At 32.9% G+C, this 19,881-nt stretch overlaps 1 protein-coding gene across 1 annotated transcript in view; it reads left to right on the top strand.

Annotated features, from left to right (window-relative positions):
- Positions 1 to 16,312, top strand: part of SLC2A13 (solute carrier family 2 member 13) — a 224,377-nt gene extending 208,065 nt beyond the window's left edge. The window contains exon 10 of the mRNA XM_020973712.2: positions 10,172 to 16,312. Coding sequence (XP_020829371.1) covers positions 10,172 to 10,398 — 227 coding nt within the window. The 3' untranslated portion in view covers positions 10,399 to 16,312. The remainder of the gene's footprint in view (positions 1 to 10,171) is intronic.
- Positions 16,313 to 19,881: the final 3,569 nt, after the last annotated feature.

The following is a 19,881-nucleotide window of genomic DNA, read 5'->3' as shown; positions in this document are numbered from 1 at the left end:
TGGTTTAGGTATCAACACCATATTTGTATCATAAAAAGAATTTGGTAAGACTCCTTCTTCACCTATTTTCCCAAATAGTCTATATAGTATTGGAATTAATTGTTCTTTAAATGTTTGATAGAATTCACATGTAAATCCATCTGGCCCTGGAGATTTTTTCCTAGGGAGTTCATCAATGGCTTGTTCAATTTCTTTTTCTGAGATGGGGTTATTTAAGTATTTTACTTCCTCTTCGTTAATCTGGGCAATTTATATTTTTGTAAATATGTATCCATTTCACTAAGATTGTCAAATTTGTTGGCATATAGTTGGGCAAAATAATTCCTAATTATTGTTTTAATTTCCTCTTCCTTGGTGGTAGCTTCACCCTTTTCATTCTTGATACTAGTAATTTGGTTTTCTTCTTTCTTTTTTTAATTAAATTAACCAAAGGTTATCTATTTTTTGTTTTTTCATAAAACCAGCTCTTAGTTTTATTTATTAGTTCAATAGTTTTCTTAATTTCAATTTTATTAATTTTTCCTTTGGTTTTCAATATTTCTAATTTGGTGTTTAGTTGAGGATTTTTAATTTGTTCTTTTTCTTTTTTTTTTAGTTGTATGCCCAATTCATTAATCTCCTCTTTTTCTATTTTATTTATGTAAGCATTTAGAGATATAAAACTTCCCCTAAGAACTGCTTTCTGCATCCCATAGGTTTTGGTATGTTGTCTCATTATTGTCATTCTCTTGAATGAAATTATTGATTGTTTCTATGATTTGTTGTTTGACCCAATCATTTTTTAGGATTAGATTATTTAGTTTCCAATTATTTTTTAGTCTATCTTTCCATGGCCCTTTATTACATATAATTTTTATCATGTCATGATCTGAAAAGGATGCATTTAATATTTCTGCCTTACTGCATTGGATTGTGAGGTTTTTATGCTCTACTACATGGTCAATTTTTGTGTATGTGCCATGTACTGAGAAAAAAGTATATTCCTTTCTATCCCCATTCAGTTTTCTCCAGAGGTCTATCATACCTAACTTTTCTAATGTTCTATTCACCTCCTTAACTTCTTTCTTGTTTATTTTGTGGTTAGACTTATCTAGTGCGAGAGGGGGAGGTTCAGGTCCCCACTAGTATAGTTTTGCTGTCTATTTCTTCCTGTAACTCCCTGAACTTCTCCTAAGAATTTGGATGCTATACCATTTGGTGCATATATGTTTAGTAATGATATTACTTCATTGTCTATGGTGCCTTTTAGCAGGATGTAATTTCCTTCCTTATCTCTTTTTGATTAGATCTATTTTTGCTTTTGCTTTGTCTGAGATCAGGATTGCTACCCCTGCTTTTTTCACTTCAGCTGAGCATAATATATTCTGCTCCAGCCTTTTACCTTTACCCTGTATGTGTCACTCTTTTTCAAATGTGTTTCCTGTAAACAACATATTGTAGGATTATGGTTTTTAATCCATTCTGCAATCCATTTCCATTTTATGGGAGAGTTCATCCCATTCACATTCACAGTTATGATTACTATCTGTGTCTTTTTCTCCATCCTTTTCCCCCATTTATGCTTTTCTTTCTCCTTTTTCCTTTCCCCCTTCACTAGTGTTTTGCTTTTGACCGCCTCCTTCAGTCCCTCCCCCTTTTATTATCCCTTTCCCTTTTCTTCCCCTTTACTCTTACTGCTTTTTCCCTCCCTTCTTTCCCCCCTCCCTTTTCTTTCCCCTTTTCCCTCCTACTGCCTATAGGGCAAGTTAGATTTCTATACCTAACTGATTATATTATGCCCTTCTTGAGCCAAATCTGATGAGAGTAAGGTTCAAACAATGCTCCCCCCCCTTCTTTCCCTCTGCTGTAATAGGATTTTGTGTCTTTTCCTGTAATGTAATTTACCCTTGTCTGCCTCCTCCTTTCTCAGTACATTTTCTAAGATCAGATTGATCCACTTATTTGGATCCATTTAACCCACTTGATTAGATTTTTTTTTATCATTACATCAAAGTCAACTAATATCCACCCTCTTTATGTATACTCCTTTAACAAGGTGTAATAACAATACAGTTCTCAAGGGTTGCAAGTCTCATATTCCCTTGTAGGGGTTTAAACACCCCCCCTTATTAACAACATATTGTATCTTCTGTCCCATTTACCTTTTTAAGTCCTTCTTGAGTCCTGTACTTGAAGATCAAATTTTTTGTTGAGCTCTGGTCTTTTTATCAGGAAAGTTTGGAAGTCTCCTATTTGTTGAATATCCACCTCCTCCCTTGAAAAATGATGCTCATTTTTGCTGGGTAATTGATCCTTGGCTGCATTCCAAGCTCCTTTGCCTTAGGAATATCATGTTCCATGCCCTGGTCTTTTAATGTAGAAGCTGCAAGGTCCTGTGTAATCCTGACTGTGGTTCCATGATATTTAAATTGTTTCTTTCTGGCTGCTTGCAGCACCTTCTCTTTCATCTGGTAATTTTGGAATTTTGCTATTATATTCTTGTGTTGTCAATTTGGGATCTCTTTCAGGTGGTGATGGTGGATTCTTTCTATGGTTATTTTCCCTTCTGGTTCTAGGACTTCAGGGCAGTTTTCCTTTATGATTTCCTGAAAGATATTGTCCAGGCTCTCTTTTTTCATCATGATTTTCAGGTAGTCCAATAATTTTTAAATTGTCTCTCCTGAGTCAATTTTCCAGGTCAGTTGTTTTACTGATGTGGTATTTTACATTTTCATCTATTTTTTCATTTTTTTGTTTCTGTTTGACTGATTCTTGCTCTCTCATAAAGACATTAGTTTCCATTTGTCCAATTCTAGTTTTTAACAGATTGTTTTCTTCTGTTAGTTTTTGTCCTTCCTTCTTCAATTGGCCAATTGTGTTTTTTAGGGACCTGTTTTCTTCAGTGTACTCTTCTGTTAGTTTTTGTCCTTCCTTCTTCAATTGGCCAATTGTGTTTTTTAGGGACTTGTTTTCTTTAGTCTATTTTTTTTCCAATTGGCCAATTGTATTTTTGAAGACTCTTCTACCTCTCTCATTTGACTATTAAAATCCTTCTTGAGCTCTTCTAAGAAGGCTTTTTGGGCTTCAGACCAGTTCACATTTCCTTTTGATGCAGCAGATGTGGGTTTGTTGACAATGTTGTCCCTTCAGAATTTCTGTCCTGATCTTCACTCTTCTCATAATATGAATCTATGGTACGTTTCTTTTTACTCATGGTGTTTCTCTATTCCCTGGCCTTTAAAGAGATTGAGCTCTCCTGCTGGGAAACAGAAGACACTGACCCAAGATTCTTGTGTTGGGAGCCTAGGTCTTGGTCACTGGCTTTGTGTGCTGGGGCCTTTTATGCTGGGAATTGGAGGCTGTAAGTTTCTGGCAGCTTACCTCATGTTGGGCTGGAATCAGCAAGGCTGGAACTTTCAGGCAATTCTAGGTTGCCTGCTTGTCCTTTCCTTTAGCTTTCTTCAGCTCCTTTTAGATGTGTGCTGTAGGGTATTTTTCTGCCTGGGGCCCTCCTGCAGTGTTGTCTCCCTCGTTTCTGCTAATGCACTGGGAGATTCCTTTGCTGTAGAGTGCTGAGGCACCTGGTGGTTTTCTGAGCTGGTTTCTATCAGTACCCCCTCTGCCCCCCTCCTGCTGTCACTGAGGCACTCGGAGGTCCAGATGTTGGTGTTTGCCCATTCTACCACCTAGGCTTCAGGATTTCTTCACAATTGGAGGCTGCAGGGCTCTGAAAGCTCACCTGGTATTGGTTTGGAACCAGCAAGGCCAGGGCTTTAGGAAGCCTTTAGGTTGTTTTCTTCACCTCCTTTCCGATGAATGGGGCAAGGTACTTATCTGCCTGGGGCCCCTTGTAGTTCTGCCTCCCTTATTTTTGCTGAGGCACTGGGAGACCCGTTTGCTGGGCTGCTACACTGCTGCTCCCCATCTTTCTTTTAGTTCAACTGTTCCAGGGTTTTTTTCTGGGGTGATATTTTCTGGGTTTTCAGAGGTTGATAGGGGAGAGTGAGAGCAACTACCTTTTCACTCTGCCATCTTGGCTCCTGGAAATGGAAGTTTCAAAATAGCTTCTAATAATTGCTTTTATTTCATTTTCACTGGTGGTGAATTCAACCTTTTCATTTTTGTTACTAATAATTTTTTTCAATCAGATTAACCAATGGTTTATCTATTTTATTGGGTTTTTTTTCCATAAAACCAGTTTCATTACTTCAATGGTTATCTTACCTTCAATTTTATTAATCTCTCCTTTGATTTTTTTCAGGATTTCCAATTTTTTGTTTAATTGGAGATTTTTAGTTCATCCTTTTTCTATTTTTTTTAGTTGCATGCCCAATTCATTGATCTTTTTCTCTTTTATTGATTTAATCATTAAGAAATTAATCTTCCCCTAAGAACTGCTTTGGTTGCATCCCATTGATTTTGATATTTTGGTATCTCATTGTCATCCTCTTTAATGAAATTGTTTCTGATTTATTTTTTGACCCACTAATTCTTTAGCAGTAGATGATTTAGTTTCCAATTAATTTTTCATCTGTCTTACAATGCTCCTTTATTGAATGTAAGTTTTATTGCATTATGATCTGAAGTGGATGCATTTAATATTTGAGCTTACCTGCATTTGATTGTGAGGTTTTTATGCTCTACTATATTGTCATTTTTTGTTAGGTGTCACATACCCTGAGAAAATTCGTTTGTATTCCTATCCAGTTTTTTCCAGAGAGCTATTATAACATAAATTTCTAAAATTCTATTCACCTCCTTAATTCCTTTTTAATTTATTTTGTAGTTAGATATATGTACTTCTGAGAGGGGAATGTTGAAGTTCCAAACAAGTACAGTTTTACTATTTCTTCCTGTAACTCATTTAACTTTTCCTTTAAAAATTTGGACGCTATACCATTTTGTGCATATATTGTTTGGCATTAAGATTACTTCATTGTCTATGGTACCTTTTATCATGATGTAATTTCCTTCTTTATCTCTTTTAATTAGATCTATTTTTGCTTTTGCTTTATTTGAGATCATGATTGCTACCTGTCTTTTTTTTAACTTCAGCTGAAGCATAATAGATTCTCCACCAGTCCCTTACCTTTACTCTGTGTCTGTCTCTGCTTCAATTGTATTTCTTGTAAACAACATATTGTAGGATTCTGTTTTTAATCCACTCTGCTATCCTCTTACATTTTATGGGTGAGTTCATACCATCCACATTCACAGTTATGATTACTAACTATATTTACCTCCATCCTATTTTCCCCAGTTTATCTTCTTTCTCTCTCTCTCCTTTTACTCTGTACTTCCTCATAAGCATTTTGCTTCTGAACACTGCCTCCTCCCCTTCAACTTTCCTGTAGAGTAATATAGATATCTACACCCAACTGAGTGTGTATGTTATTCCCTCTTTGAGCCAATTGCAATGACAATAAGGTTCAAGCATCGCTGGCCACCTCACCGCCATCTTTTCCCTCCACTGTAATAGGTCTTCTGCGCCTCTTCACATGAGACAATTTACCCAATTCTACTCTCCTTTCCCTCTTCTTCCAGTACAATCCTCTTTCTCTCCCCTTAATTTTTTAAATTTTTTAAAAATATCATCCCACCAAAGTCAATTTACATCTATGTCCCTGTCCATGTATACTCCTTGTAACTGCAAGAATCATCTTCCCATATAGGAATATAAATGGTCTTTTCATCAGGAATGATTGAAAGTCCACTATTTCACTGACTGTCAATTTTTCCAACTGAAAGATTATACTCAGTTTCACTGGGCAGATGATTCTTGGTTGTAATTTTAGGGGCAGCTAGGTGGCACAGTGGATAGAACATGGTAGCTCTGAGGTCAGGAGGACATGAGTTCAAATCTTGCCTCAGACATTTGACACTTATTAGCTGTGTCAATTAACCCTGATTGCTTTGACCTTCTCCCCAGAAAAACTTGTAAGTTATTTTGCCTTCTGGAATATCATATTCCGTGTTCTCTGATCCTTTAATGTATGAGCTGCTAAATCTTGTGTTATCCTGATTGAGGTTCCATGATATTTGAATTGTTTCTTTCTGGCTACTTGCAATATTTTCTCGTTGACCTGGGAGCTTTGGAATTTGGCTATAATATTTCTGAGAGTTATCACTTGGGGATCTCTTTCAATCTCTATTTTACCCTCTGCTTCTAGGATATCAGCGTAGTTTTTCCCTGATAAAACTTGAAATATGGTTTCTCAACTTTTTTTTTTTATCATGGCTTTCAGGTAGTCCAATAATCCTTAAATAATATCTCTTCAATGTATTTTCCAGGTCAGGATTTTTACAATTACCTATTTTACATTTTCTTCTTGTTTTTTTCTTCTTTTTATTTTGGTTGATTGTTTCTTGATGTCTCAGGGAGTCATTAGCTGCCATTTGCCCTATTCTAATTTCTATGGAATTATTTTCTTTAGCAAATTCTTGTACCTCCTTTTCCCCTTGGCCAATTCTACTTTTCAAGAAGTTGTTTTCTTCAGTGAATTTTTGCACACTCTTTTCCATTTTTTGTGCTTCCTTTACCAAGCTGTTGACTCTTTTTTTTCATGATTTTTTTTTGCACCATTCTCACTTCTTTAATCAGTTTTTTCTGCCTCTCTTATTTGATTTTTAAAATCCTTTGTGAGCTCTCCCAGGAGTTGTTTTTGGGCTTGAGACCAATCTCATTTTTCTTTGAGGCTTTGCATGTAGCCATTTTGACAATTTTTGTCTTCTGAGTTTGTGTTTTGATCTACCTTGTCATCATAGTAACTTTCTATGGTCAGGTGTTTTTTTTTCCCTTGCTCATTTTCCAGCCTATTTTGTGACTTTTACTTTATGTTAAAACTGGGCTCTGCTCCTGGGGTGGATGGAGCACTGACATGTTTCTTGCACCAAGGCACAGGGCTTCATTGCTAGTCTGTTGTAGGAGCATAGTGACTCTGTGTTGACCTGTCCCAGGGCAAGGGGCCTCACTGCTACCATGCTGAGGTACTGCCTGCTGCTGGCTTGCCTGGATGCCATCTGCACAAGACTTTGCTCCCCTTTTACTCAAGTGAGAGAAATCTTTTTTGCTGATATTCTAAGTTGTCTTAGTCTAGAAAATTATTTCACCTTTGTCTTCTGTTGGTTCTGTTGCTCCAGAATTCAATTTGAGTTGTTATTTTACAGCTATTTGGAGGTGAATTTGGGTAAGTTCCAGTGAGTTCCTGCCTTACTCTGCCATCTTGGCCTCACCCTCTCTGAGTCAAGTAATTATTAAATTAGCTCTACTTGACCTGTTTTCTAGATCAGTTTCTTATGACATCAGATATCTTAAATTTTCTTTTTCTTTTCCAAATGTTTTCATTTTGTTATTTCTGTCTCATGGAGTTTTTTTTTTTCTGTTTGATCTAGTTTTTAGGGAGTTCATTTCTTGAATGAGGTTTATAACTCTTCTAAGCTACTTATTTTCCTGTCAGTTCTTTCCTCAGGAGCGTTCATTTCCTTTTTTATTTCTTCTAGGAATTCATGTAATCTTTGTGGAAAATCCAGTTTTCCTTTGAGCCTCTGTATGCTGTCATTACAGTTACTTTCTCCTTTTGGAGGATCTTTAGGTTTACTGTTATTTTTTATATTGCTTTGTGACTTATTTGATTTACTCCTCTCTCTAACTCAAGTTCCAGCAGAGGCTTTGTGCGAGTAACAGGCTGTACCCCATTCCATGCTTTTAGGTGGACAGGAGAGGACTGTTTGTCTCACCTTATGGCTCTTCAATTCTTGTGCTAACCTCTACCTTCTAAGGGAGACTCTCCATGGATCTTCAAGATACAGAGCATTGAAAATTCAAGACACTTTCTACTATCTCATAACAGAATGTTAGAGTCCTCAAAGTCTCTTGACCTGAGCTGTCTCAATTTGAGCACTGCAGTTTAAAGTCTAAAGGCCACCACACAAAGACAGTGATGCACCATTCTACTTTGCTGCATAGCTGCCTACTGCAGTGCCAAAGGGCTTCCAAGGTCACCATCCTGAGGCTTTCTGGCCACCTTGGGGCTTCCTCAGGTTATCCCTGTACTCTAGGGAATTGGATAATCTGCCTCCCATTCAGGCAGCCATCTTGCCAGCAGTGATCTCCTTACAAAATTTATCTATTCCATCCTCTGCAACAAATGTTGGTGCATAAGCCACAGTTTATCCTTGAGGTAGTATATTACCACCTGAGAAGATAAAGTATGATGTGAAATTATATCTCTTGTTGCCTTTGTGAAACTGACTCCAATAAATTCACTTCTCTAAGCAAAACTAATAAATAATTCTTTCATTCAGCTATAACTTCTTTATTTCTTAAGGTTTAATTTTTAGAAAGAATATCAACACAGATACTTTTTGGCTTTTCCCAACTCACTGTTATTCAAAGATTTGCACTTTAGAAATATTAGCAATTTAATTAAAGGTTATACAGACAATCTTAGAACTGTATGATTTCTATTATCTTCACTACAAAATGGAAGAGCTGAAAAGAATTAAAAACTATCTTGTATTTTCATTTGTTATCAGTCACCAAAGCTTAGCAGTTCAACACCTGTTGGCTAACCTTCTATACCTCCCTATACTGGGACAGGCTTGATCCTCAGAAAATAGTGTCCATCAATAGAACCTTGCTTGAAGCCTCATCACCTTGGTAGAATATACCAGAGGTCATACTTCCTGCTATGGCTATTGTGAAACCAAGCTCACCCTTGAGTCATAATGAGACATTGAAGTAGGTCTTTTTATAGGGATTTATTGTATTGCTGGGCAGCTAGGGTTGGCCTAGAGTCAGGAAGAGCTGAGTTCAAATATAGCCTCCAGCAATTACTACCTGTATGACCTTGGGCAAGTTACTTAACCCTGTTTGCCTTACAAAATGAGCTGAAGAAGGAAATGGCAAACCATTCCAATATCTTTGCCAAGAAAAACCCAAATAGCATCATGAAAAGTTGGTCATGACTGAAATGACAACAAAATTGCTAGTGAGAAATCTCAATATGGAATGAGTTCCACTTTTTATGGCATTGAGGTTATGCTGTGTCTGCATATATAACATGTTTGATTTAGCTAGTTAGTCCTAGCAAAATGATATGGTTCTATCACCTACTCTGTGATGCTGAGCAAGTCCCTTAATTTCTCTGGATATCATTTCTTCTCCTGTAAAATGACAGGATTGGATTAAATTATATATAAGGTCTTCTCTAATTCAAAATCATATGATTCTATATTCATTTAATTATTCGAGTTTACCAGCTACTTTCCTTTAAAATGGTCCAACATGTTACATTTAGATATAATCTGATCTCTTAGGTTGACTTTGGCAACTCACAATCTTAATACCTATTTGTTTCCAAGTTAAACTTAATTGAAATGCAGGTATGAACTTCCTTTAATCTCAGTTAAATTCCCTTACAAAGAGATCTCAATTTATTACTGTTTCAGGGCACCTGAAAACTGCTTCATCAGAGTGTACTTAGTTTAATAATAAATATAGTAATAAAGGTGGCATTAAAAATAACCTAAAACAACATAACCACATTGTGTCACAGCTTAGCATTCTGGGGGTTTTTCCTGTCTTTGTTTTTATCATTGTGGATGGGCTTTGAGTTATACACAATAAAGGTTTACATAAGAAGAGAAGATGGACCACTGCAATAAAATATTATTAGCTAGGCTTAGTATGTAGTTGCCTTCATGACATAGCTTCATGAAAGGAATATAGGCAATTTAGTCATTCACAGCACTAGGACAACCCAGAGTAAACCAGGCACATTTTTGGTTGTATAACAAGAATCCTAGACTTTAGGTAAGTTTCTATAACAGTAGCAAATTAATGATAAATCAGAGTGCTTGGGGATTAGAAATGATAGAGATTTCTATTAACCTGTTTTCCTCTATTTCCATATATACATAAGTACACACATATATAATACATACATGCATACATACATAAATATATATACATACATGGGCATACTCTGTCCAGCCTTTTTTCTACCTCTCTGTCAATCTCTTATTTATTCAACCATTGTTTATTGACTATCACATGCAAAGGAACTAACTATAGTAGGTGCTGATTAATAATAATACTATCATTTTCCCCTCAAAAATGGCCATAGAAACCTGGCTATTTATTAGAATGAAAAGTTTAATTCATGACTATATGTATTGTTTTCCATTGCAGGAGCCTTCTTTCTCTATGCTGGATTTGCTGGTTTGGGACTCATTTTCATCTATGGTTGTCTTCCTGAGACCAAAGGGAGAAAACTAGAGGAAATTGAATCATTGTTTGAAAACAAATTATGTACATGTGGTACTTTAGATTCTGATGAAGGGAGATACATAGAATACATTCGGGTGAAGGGAAGCAATTATCATCTTTCTGACAATGATGCTTCTGATGTGGAATAAGTTTCAGCTGCTGACCTATACAAACTTTAAAAAAAAATCTTCTGGGGGAAGAATAATAGCTTTTGGTGACTTTACTATCCTATTTCTGGTTTGGTTCTCTTTTATTTGGTTCTTTTTACAGTCTAGTTTTAAATATCTTCATAATTCTAAAATAATTAGAAAAATAATATGAGAAATTTTATTCAGGAGCAGAAATAAGAAATTTGGTTCACAGATATTTTAATCTACCAATTCTTGGCCAAAATTTGGTAGTTTCTGATTAGTCTAAAATGCATTTAGTCCTCTGACATCCTTATTTCCTGACTAATATATTTATGACAATATAGCAAATAGAAAATAATCTAAAACATTAAAATGTGATTTACTTCTACATGAAAAGATTTTGGCTGCTATATGGCGGTGTTACTTCCCCAAAATGCCATACCTGAAATCAGTTTGATCAACCATAATTTACCTATTAATGGCTATTAATTAAAAAAGATTATTTAAAGTTATATCAAAGTACAAAGAGTCTCTCCTATAAGAAAGATACAGATCTATTTCTCACCATTATAGTTTAGTAGAGTTTCTCTTTGAGGCCAAATCAGGTTCTAAGAGAAGATGCAATAGACTGATTCTGCATTTAGAATCTTTTGAGGATAATTTTGCTGTCCTAAACTGGCACACACAAGCTAATACAGTTTGATGACTGCATTTTATTTGCCAGTATAAGATTAAAAGGGTTTCACTGGATTCTCTAATTAAATAATAATTTAGGTACCCATTTACAAACAAAAAATAACATAAGACCACCAACTATTTGAGGAAATACTTTTTATGGTTGCTAAAATACCAATTGATAATTACTTCTGGCTTATCGATATTCATGTTCTGCTTGTTTTTCTTTTATTAGCATTATGCAAATAGTTCCTAACAGATCTTTCCTCCCATTAATTTAATCAAAATGATGACTTTTGAAACAGTAACACAAAGTTAGTGATATAAACAAGTCTGTTTTTAGTGATATATATTTCCTTAAAAATGATTTTCCCCCATTGAGTTATTATTATTAATTATAGTGACCAGATAGTATATTACTATTTTAGTTGGGTTTGTGAAATTTTAACATGCCCACTTCTCTTTTTTTACTCTTAAGGAATACGTTGGCTTTTGGTTTGCACATCTTCCATATTTTTCTCATGTTCAAGATTTTTATTTTTATGCGTGACCTAGAAATTTTCTTTCCCAATCTAAAAATGAGACATTGGTAATTGAATAAGTCAGTGGATGAGATGTAGGTAACAATGTATTTATAGCACTATTTTAAATATATTTGTTTAATGTCTTTAAATAACATTGATTTCTCATCTTCATATTTTAACCTTTGTAATTTGGGAATTTGTCCTTTTAAAATAGTACAACTACAAATTAATAATCTGAAAAGCCTGGATAATGTTTACCTAACTCAAATAGCATTCACAGTTAACTTGATTTTTAGCAAAGGGAATATATATTACAAACACTGGATGGGGCTAATGTTCCATGAATTAAAGAAAGTAGAAAAATCCAAGTTGAGGTAGACAATATCATTTCTTTCACAATTAGATTTTTTCCTTGTTAATTTGTGACAGCTCCACAAGATGGAGGTTTTCTTTTTTTGTCTTATACTGAACTTAAGACAGGACATTAGTCTGCTGTTGAATATTAACCTTATCAGAGATAATCTAATATTTAAACAGACAATTGATAAATGTCACTTACAAGTAAAAGACTGACAATTATGTTTATCTTACCCTAGATTTGTTCATTTATCCCTGAACTCTTATTTCTATGGTTATGTTAAAGTCAGCACAATGTGTATGCATGCAACTGCATCTCAAATTACAATGTATTTGCAGCTCCATAGGAGCTAGTTATGATTACAAAGTACTGCTGCATTTTTAGAAAATATAAACAAAAGTATGTTTTGGAAATAATTCCGTTCAATTCAGTAAACATTTGTCAAGTGCTTATTATGTTCAAGGTACTATGCTAGGCACTGGAGATACAGAGATGAAAATAAAATTGTCCTTGACCTGAAGGAGTTTGCATTTTACTATTGGATAAAATATTTACATTGGCAAATGCAAAAAAAAAAATTCAAGGTGGAATGAGTAGCGATGGGGCCATGGGGACAAGAGAAGATCAGGAAAAGCCTTATGTTTGATCTTGAAGGATGCTAAGGATTCTGTGAGGAAAGGTAAAAAGTGAATAGGAGATCACTTGTACATATATATGGGGAAGAGCTAGCAGACCTGTATAAATACAATGCTATTTTTATGCATAAACCAGTTTCTATACACTTATAGGACATATTTTTTATCCTCCATGGGGTTTTTTTTGGTCTTTTGTTTTGTTTTGTTTTTTGGCTAGGCAATGGGGTTAAGTGACTTGCCCAGGGTCACACAGCTTGTAAGTGTTATGTGTCTGAGGCTGGATTTGAACTCAGGTCCTCCTGACTCCAGGGCTGGTGCTCTATCCACTGTGTCACCTAGTTGCTCCTATCCTCTATGTTTTGCAGTTTTTTTCATGGTTATTTATAATGAGGATTTGGTAAATTATATCCATTCTCTAAGCTACTTTATATGTAGGTTAAAGTCTTGAATCTGAAAAAAAAATTATATCACAACATCATTTTGTATAATAAAAGTAATTAGTATCTTAGTCTCACTGTGATACTCTCATACTAACATTTGTTTCAGTGGTCATATTAACATTGTTTTTTTCTTTTCAGAAAAAAATGTAATGTAATTGAGAATTTTGTCCCCTTGATATTTTTTACCCTTTGTCTACACTGGTAAAGTAGAGAATTGGGCAATTATGGTGTCAGACTGCCCTGAAGATCTGTAGTTATTCAGTGAATTCAGCTTATGTAGAAAACATACAAAGCATTTGACCTGTTTTCTTCCCAATATTTTCTCCCAATATTTCCTGACATATCTAAATAACCACCTCAGTTTTTCCAGTTTGTCTCTATACATTGCTTTAATTATTTGCATTTGGCTTTGCTAAATCTTGTTATTTCATTATACAAACTGATTTGCCACTTTTCCCCAAAAGCAGTGTGTGTTCGAAATGTCCTACTTATCTTCACACACACACACACACACACACACACACACACACACACACATGAAAATGCAGTTGTTGAAATCAACAAATTAATTATCTTCTTATTTGTTACTGTCCCTGTACTTCCACCCCCACCCCCTTCTAGTGTTGCACTTAAGTCTTCCTTTTTTTCAGTTTATATAAAGGTAAAGAGGATATTCCACATATTTTTAGATACTAGACTAAGGCACAACATGAGAATTATTTGTAATTTCAAAATACAATAAATACCTGAAAAGTGAGCCTTACAAAATTAGAGTTTTGCTTTTTGATTCAGAGAACATTTGTAGTATATGAAGAAAATTAAGTTTATATTTTACAGAATTTTTAAATATTATGCTTTTTTTAGTTACAAGAGAATGACTAACACTATATACTTTAGAGCATTCCACGTAAAAATGCCACAAATAATGTTGGTAGCATCTTTTAATATAATATGATAAAATTTTGGTTTATTAACTTAAAAATAATGTCTAAGCACAAAATCATTTTATTAATTTTTTTAAAGAAAATGTAAATTTCTTTCTAAAAGATATATATTTAATTCTGATGCATTGTGATTCAGCTCAAGAAGAGGGTAAAATCCCTGCTGTTTCAAATTTTACTGCTTTGAAACTGCTTAGTTCAAATTCAGCTGCTTTGAAACTAATTAGAAAAGAGATAAAAGTGAATATATTTTAATAGAATTATTACATTATAATATAATGATATTTCAGTTTTTTGCTTCTGACTGAGCTATATCATTTGTTTGAAATCATAATTCTTGAATAATCTGCAGGAGACACTATTTTTTGTTCTATAGATGGTCTCCTCAAAACTAGCTTGAAATAGATTTGCCTGATGGTTTTTATATCTTTTTCCTAGGAGATAATTTGTAAGCTCTACACACCACAAAATATTTCTCTGTAATTTTATTTCTCTCAATGAACTTTATATGAGTATATTTGATATAACAGGCCCTTTTAAATTATAAGAAAAGGAAAAAATAAATTGAAGCAAAGAATCATAAATTAGGTCTTTTTCATTTTCATCACCCTTTAAAATCTGTTACGTAGAGGAAATTGTTATCAAGGAAAAAGAAGTAAGTAGTTGCACATAAGTTTATAAAAATGGTGAAACTTCATTTTAAAAACTCAAAAATAATGTGAAAAATAATTATTCTACAAAATGTACTCCATACACAATTTGGGAAATGGAAACATTTGTTCATAACTTTATGTTAGTTTCTGAATGTTTTAATCAATTTTGTGGAAAATATTTAGAGCATTTAGAATTATGACAATATTATGGCATAAAATTGAGAAGATATTTTCCCATGAGTCAACATTTTATGATTTTCCAATTTGTTAAATGTGTTTCAAGATCTACCAAGTACTAAAAAAGAATTGCAACAAATTTCTAGTAACCAAATCTCAATTTGTTGTAGTTGTTGCAGAGTTTTCTGTATCATACAAGTATGTAACAGTATGTGCTATAAAAGCAAAATATTTAATGGAAAATGTAATTGCAGGTAACAGAGCTTGTGTGTAGCTGCTGCCTACAAAAATGACTCTGAATTGTTCTCTGTATAAATTACAAAGCTTTGTTTTGTGTGCAGAAATATTGATCTTTTAAAAATCAAGCTTTGTACCCTAATGTCAACCTTAATTTATGATATAATTTAGGTTGTAGCAGTCTTTTGAATGTCAGCAAAATAAGCTCTTCTCTGATGTTAGCATTCTCTTGTCACTGTCTTCCAAAAGAGTAAAAAGTGTAAAAAGTGTAAGAAATTAAACAATTTGTCATTATTAACTGTATAGTGTATGCTGACACTTAGAAAAGGAGTACTATATGTGCCAATAATGATCACTGTGGTCTTTTGTATCAGTGTTAATGATGTTCAAAAGTATCAAAATCAAAAAAGAGTATTTTATCCAAATAATTGCTACAAATCTTTTACTTTTATTGAATACATAATCTGTTGGACTTCAGTGACTTGGTTTATATAATTTGCAATGTGGTAAGCTTTCTTTGGTTTTATTTTTTCACACTTTGGTTTTAGATGGTTAGGCTCATGGTTGAAATTGTTAAATCAATGTAAATAAGAGTAGTAGAAATTAACATGACTTACTTCAATATTTTAATGGATCTGTGATTTCATCAATATGGGTATTCCTTCCACTGATGCAGAGTATAATACCAAATAGCATATGATATTCTTAAAATAGAAAACCAAGGTTTCATTATTTTGAAATATTTACCAGTTTTACATCATGTCTTTTTATGGAAAAAATGAAAGAAAACCGACACTTAAAAAGGAAAAAAGAAGATAAATTGATATTATAAATGCCCAAACTGTTTTCCTAGAAATTTTTTTGACTATTTCTCTTGTTGTAATATCTTTTAGATGTAACAATTATTCAGATTTATATTCAAAGTCTGTAATATTCATTTAAAATCAATCAAAAATAGTTTTGTGCTATTCTTAAGATATTTCAAGAAATATTTTAACTCCCAAGTGCATGCTGTATCATTGAACACTTACTATATCATAGGAAATCTAATATGAATATGTACTGCCAGACTTCATATTATGAATATCTTTTAATAGTGGTATATAGTTTCCATTTCCTTTATATTCATTCAAGCTTATAGCATACTTAAGTGTATATATCAAAGAATCTAAGTGATGTAAACTTAATTGTCTTGTGATGTTTTGTTGAAGTTAAATCTTTACATAAACTTTAAATCTTTTTAAAAAGTGTCAGTGCCAGAATTATAAATAAAATAAATAAAAGTTTAAATAGTTCATTACAATTTTTGCTACCTTCTGCCTTCTTACATTCTTTCCAGGTATTGCACATCTTAGAAGTTGGAGAATGTTCAAAATCTGGTAACATATTCACATCCATTATCAAAACAGTATCTTCTATGAAATACAAATCTGACTCTCTATTATTTATGTGAAATTAAAGTGTTTTATAATTTTTTGTGTGAATTTATATATGTGTGTATATATCCATATCCATATACACTTATATACAAAGATTTGCTGGTAAATGTTTTACAACTGGCTGGGAGGATGGAGGGAATATGTGCACAATGTACTTTTTAAAAAATTTCTTTTATTTTTAATTTATGGAATAAAACAAGCATTTCAATAGCATAGTATTAAAAAAAAGATGACTGCACATTAAGTGCAAGTCTATTAAGTACAACTTGCTATTCCTTTTAAATATATAATAAAGATATCATGTAAATGTCTTTTTTTCTTCCTTCCCCCCACCTTGCCAAATCTATTAAGTACAACTCGCTATTCCTTTTAAATATATAATAAAGATATCACGTAAATGTCTTTTTTTCTTCCTTCCCCCCACTTTGCCATAAAGATGGCTACCATTAGATACAAACATGTATGTGTGTCTATATCTATAGGTATGGAAAATCATTCTATACATACTTCTATTTATTGGTTCTTTCTCTGGATGCACATAGCTTCTTCCTCTATATGTCCTTTGTAGTTGATTTGGTTATTTATAATGGTCAAAATTATTTATTCACTTAAAGTTGTTCTTAAAATAATATTGCTCTCACTGTATACAATGTTGTCTTAATTCCATTCATTTTGCTCTTCATTATTTCGTGCAAGTCTATCCATGTTTTTCAAAGATCATCAAGCTCATCATTTCTTATAGCACAGTAGTATTTCACCACAATCATATACCATAACTTGTTCAGCCATTCCATAATTGATGGATATCCTCCCAATTTCTAATTCTTTACAACCACAAAGAGAGCTTTTATAAATATTTTAGAAAATACAGGTTCTTTTTCTTTTTCCCTAATCATCTTTGAAAATAGACCTAGTAGTGACATCACTGGGTCAAAGGGATATGGGCAGTTTAATAACTTTTTGACATAATTCCTGATTGCTCTCCAAAATGGTTGGATCAGTTCACAATTCCACCAACAATGAATTAGTGTCCCAATTTTTCCACATCACCTCCAAACTTCAATCATTTCAGCCAATCTTTTAGGTGTAAAATGATATCTCAAGGTCATTTAAATTTGCATTTCTCTAATCAATACTGATTTAGAGCATTTTTTCACATGACTATAAATTGTTTTGATTTCTTCATTGAAAAACTACCTGTTTATATCCTTTGACCATTTATCAATTGAGGAATGACTTATATTCTTATAGATTTGACTAAGTTCTTTATATATATTTGAGATATGGGACCTTTATCTGAGAAACAGCCTATGAAATTTTTTCCAGATTTTGTTTTTTCTTCTGATCTTGGCTACATTTGTTTTATTCGTACAAAACCTTTTTAAATTAATGTAATCAAAATTATCCAATTTAAACCTCACTTTGCCCTCTTTCTCTTGTTTATTCATAAATTGTTCAGTTACCCATAAATCTGATAAGTAATATGTTCCATGTACTCAAATTTTCTTGTAACATCTCTTGGTATATCTAGGTCATGTATCCATTTTGACCTTATCTTGGTAAATGGTATAAAATATTGGTCTGTGCCCAATTTCTGTCAGGCTGCTTTCTAGTTTTCCCAACAATTTTATCAAATAATGAATTCTTATCCCAAAATCTTAAGTCTTTACACTTGTCAAATACAAGGTTATTATGTTTATTTGCTGCTGTAAATTTTACGTCTGCCTTATTCCATTGATCTCCCTTTCTATTTCTTAGCCAGATAATTTTGATAATTACTACCTTGTAATATAGTTTAAGATCTGGTACTACTAAACCTCCTTCTTTTACATTTTTTCATTGATCCTCTTTATATTCTTGATCTTTTGTTTTCTTCAAATGAATTGTACTTTTTTTAGCTCAAACTTTTTTGGGTAATTTAATTGGGATGGCATTGAATAAATTTAGGTAGAATTGTCATCTTATTATATTGGCTCTGTCCACCCATGAATTAATTTTTCACAAATCATTTAAATCAGGCTTTATTTTTATTTTAAAAAGTGGTTCATAATTACATTCATATAACTCCTGTGTTTGTTTTGGAAAATATACTCCTAGTTATTTTATATTGTCTAGCATTATTTTAAATGGGGTATCTCTTCTTGCAAGGTTTTGTTTGTGATATATAGGAATGCTCATGATTTATGTGGATCTGCTTTATATCCTACTACTTTGCTAAAAGTATTAACTGTTTCAACTAACTAGTTAGTTGAGTCTTTGGGATTTTTCAAGTATATCATCATATTGTCTTCAAAAAGGGATAGTTTTATTATCTTATTTCTTATTCTGATTCCTTCTATTTCTTTTTCTTCTCTTATTGCTATTGCTAGGACTTCCAATACAATACTGAATCATATTGATGACAGTGGGTACCTTGTTTCACACCTGATCTTACTGCAAGGCTTCTAGTTCATCCCTATTACAAATAATGCTTGCTGATGGTTTTAAATAAATCCTTTTTTCCCCATCAATTTAAGGAACAATCCATACTTTCAAATGGTTTTTTTTAACAGAAATCAGTGTTGTGCTTTATCAAAACTTTTTCTGCATCTATTGATATAATCATGTGATTTTAAAAACTTTTATTACTGATATAACCAATTATGTTAATAGCTGTCCTTATGTCAAACCATGCCTGCATTGTTGGTATAAATCCCACTTGGTCATAAAGTATAATCTTTATAACAATAATTGTTGTAATCATTTAGCTAGTATTTTACTTAGGATTTTGCATCCATATTCATTAATGAAATTGGCCTATAATTTTCTTTCTGTTTTTACTCTTCCTGAGTTTAGATATCAGTATCATATTTGTTTCATAAAAGGAGCTTGGTAGGATCCTTTCTTTGCCTATCATTCCAAATTATTTAATATTGGAATTAGTTGATCTTTAAATTTTTGACAGAATTCACTGGTGTTTTTTTCTTAGGAAGCTCATGTATGGCTTGTTCAATTTCTTTTTCTAAAATAGGTCTATTTAGATATTCTATTTCATCTTCTGATAATCTAGGTTATATTTTTGTAAATATTCATCCATTTCACTTAAATTGTTAAATTTGTAGCATATAATTGAGCAAATTAAGTCCTTATAATTCCTTTAATTTCTTCTTCATTAGTGGTATATTCACTCCCTTTTCATTTTTAATGCTAGTGATTTAGTTTTGTTTTCTCTTTTTAAAAATCAAATTAACCTTAGCTGTGTGACCCTGGGCAACTCACTTAACCCCAACTGCCTAAAACAAAAATCAAATTAACCAATGCTTTATCTATTTTATTGTTTTTTTAATTATAATTTTTTTAATTTCCCAGTTTTATTTATTAATTCAGTAATTTTTTTTACATTCACCTGTAATTTTTAGGATTTCCAGTTTAGTGTTTAATAG

The sequence above is a fragment of the Phascolarctos cinereus genome, unplaced genomic scaffold (genome assembly GCF_003287225.1).
Source record: "Phascolarctos cinereus isolate Bilbo 61053 unplaced genomic scaffold, phaCin_HiC Scaffold_1;HRSCAF=81, whole genome shotgun sequence".
NCBI lineage: Eukaryota > Metazoa > Chordata > Mammalia > Diprotodontia > Phascolarctidae > Phascolarctos > Phascolarctos cinereus.
This window is presented reverse-complemented; position numbering and strand designations above follow the sequence as displayed.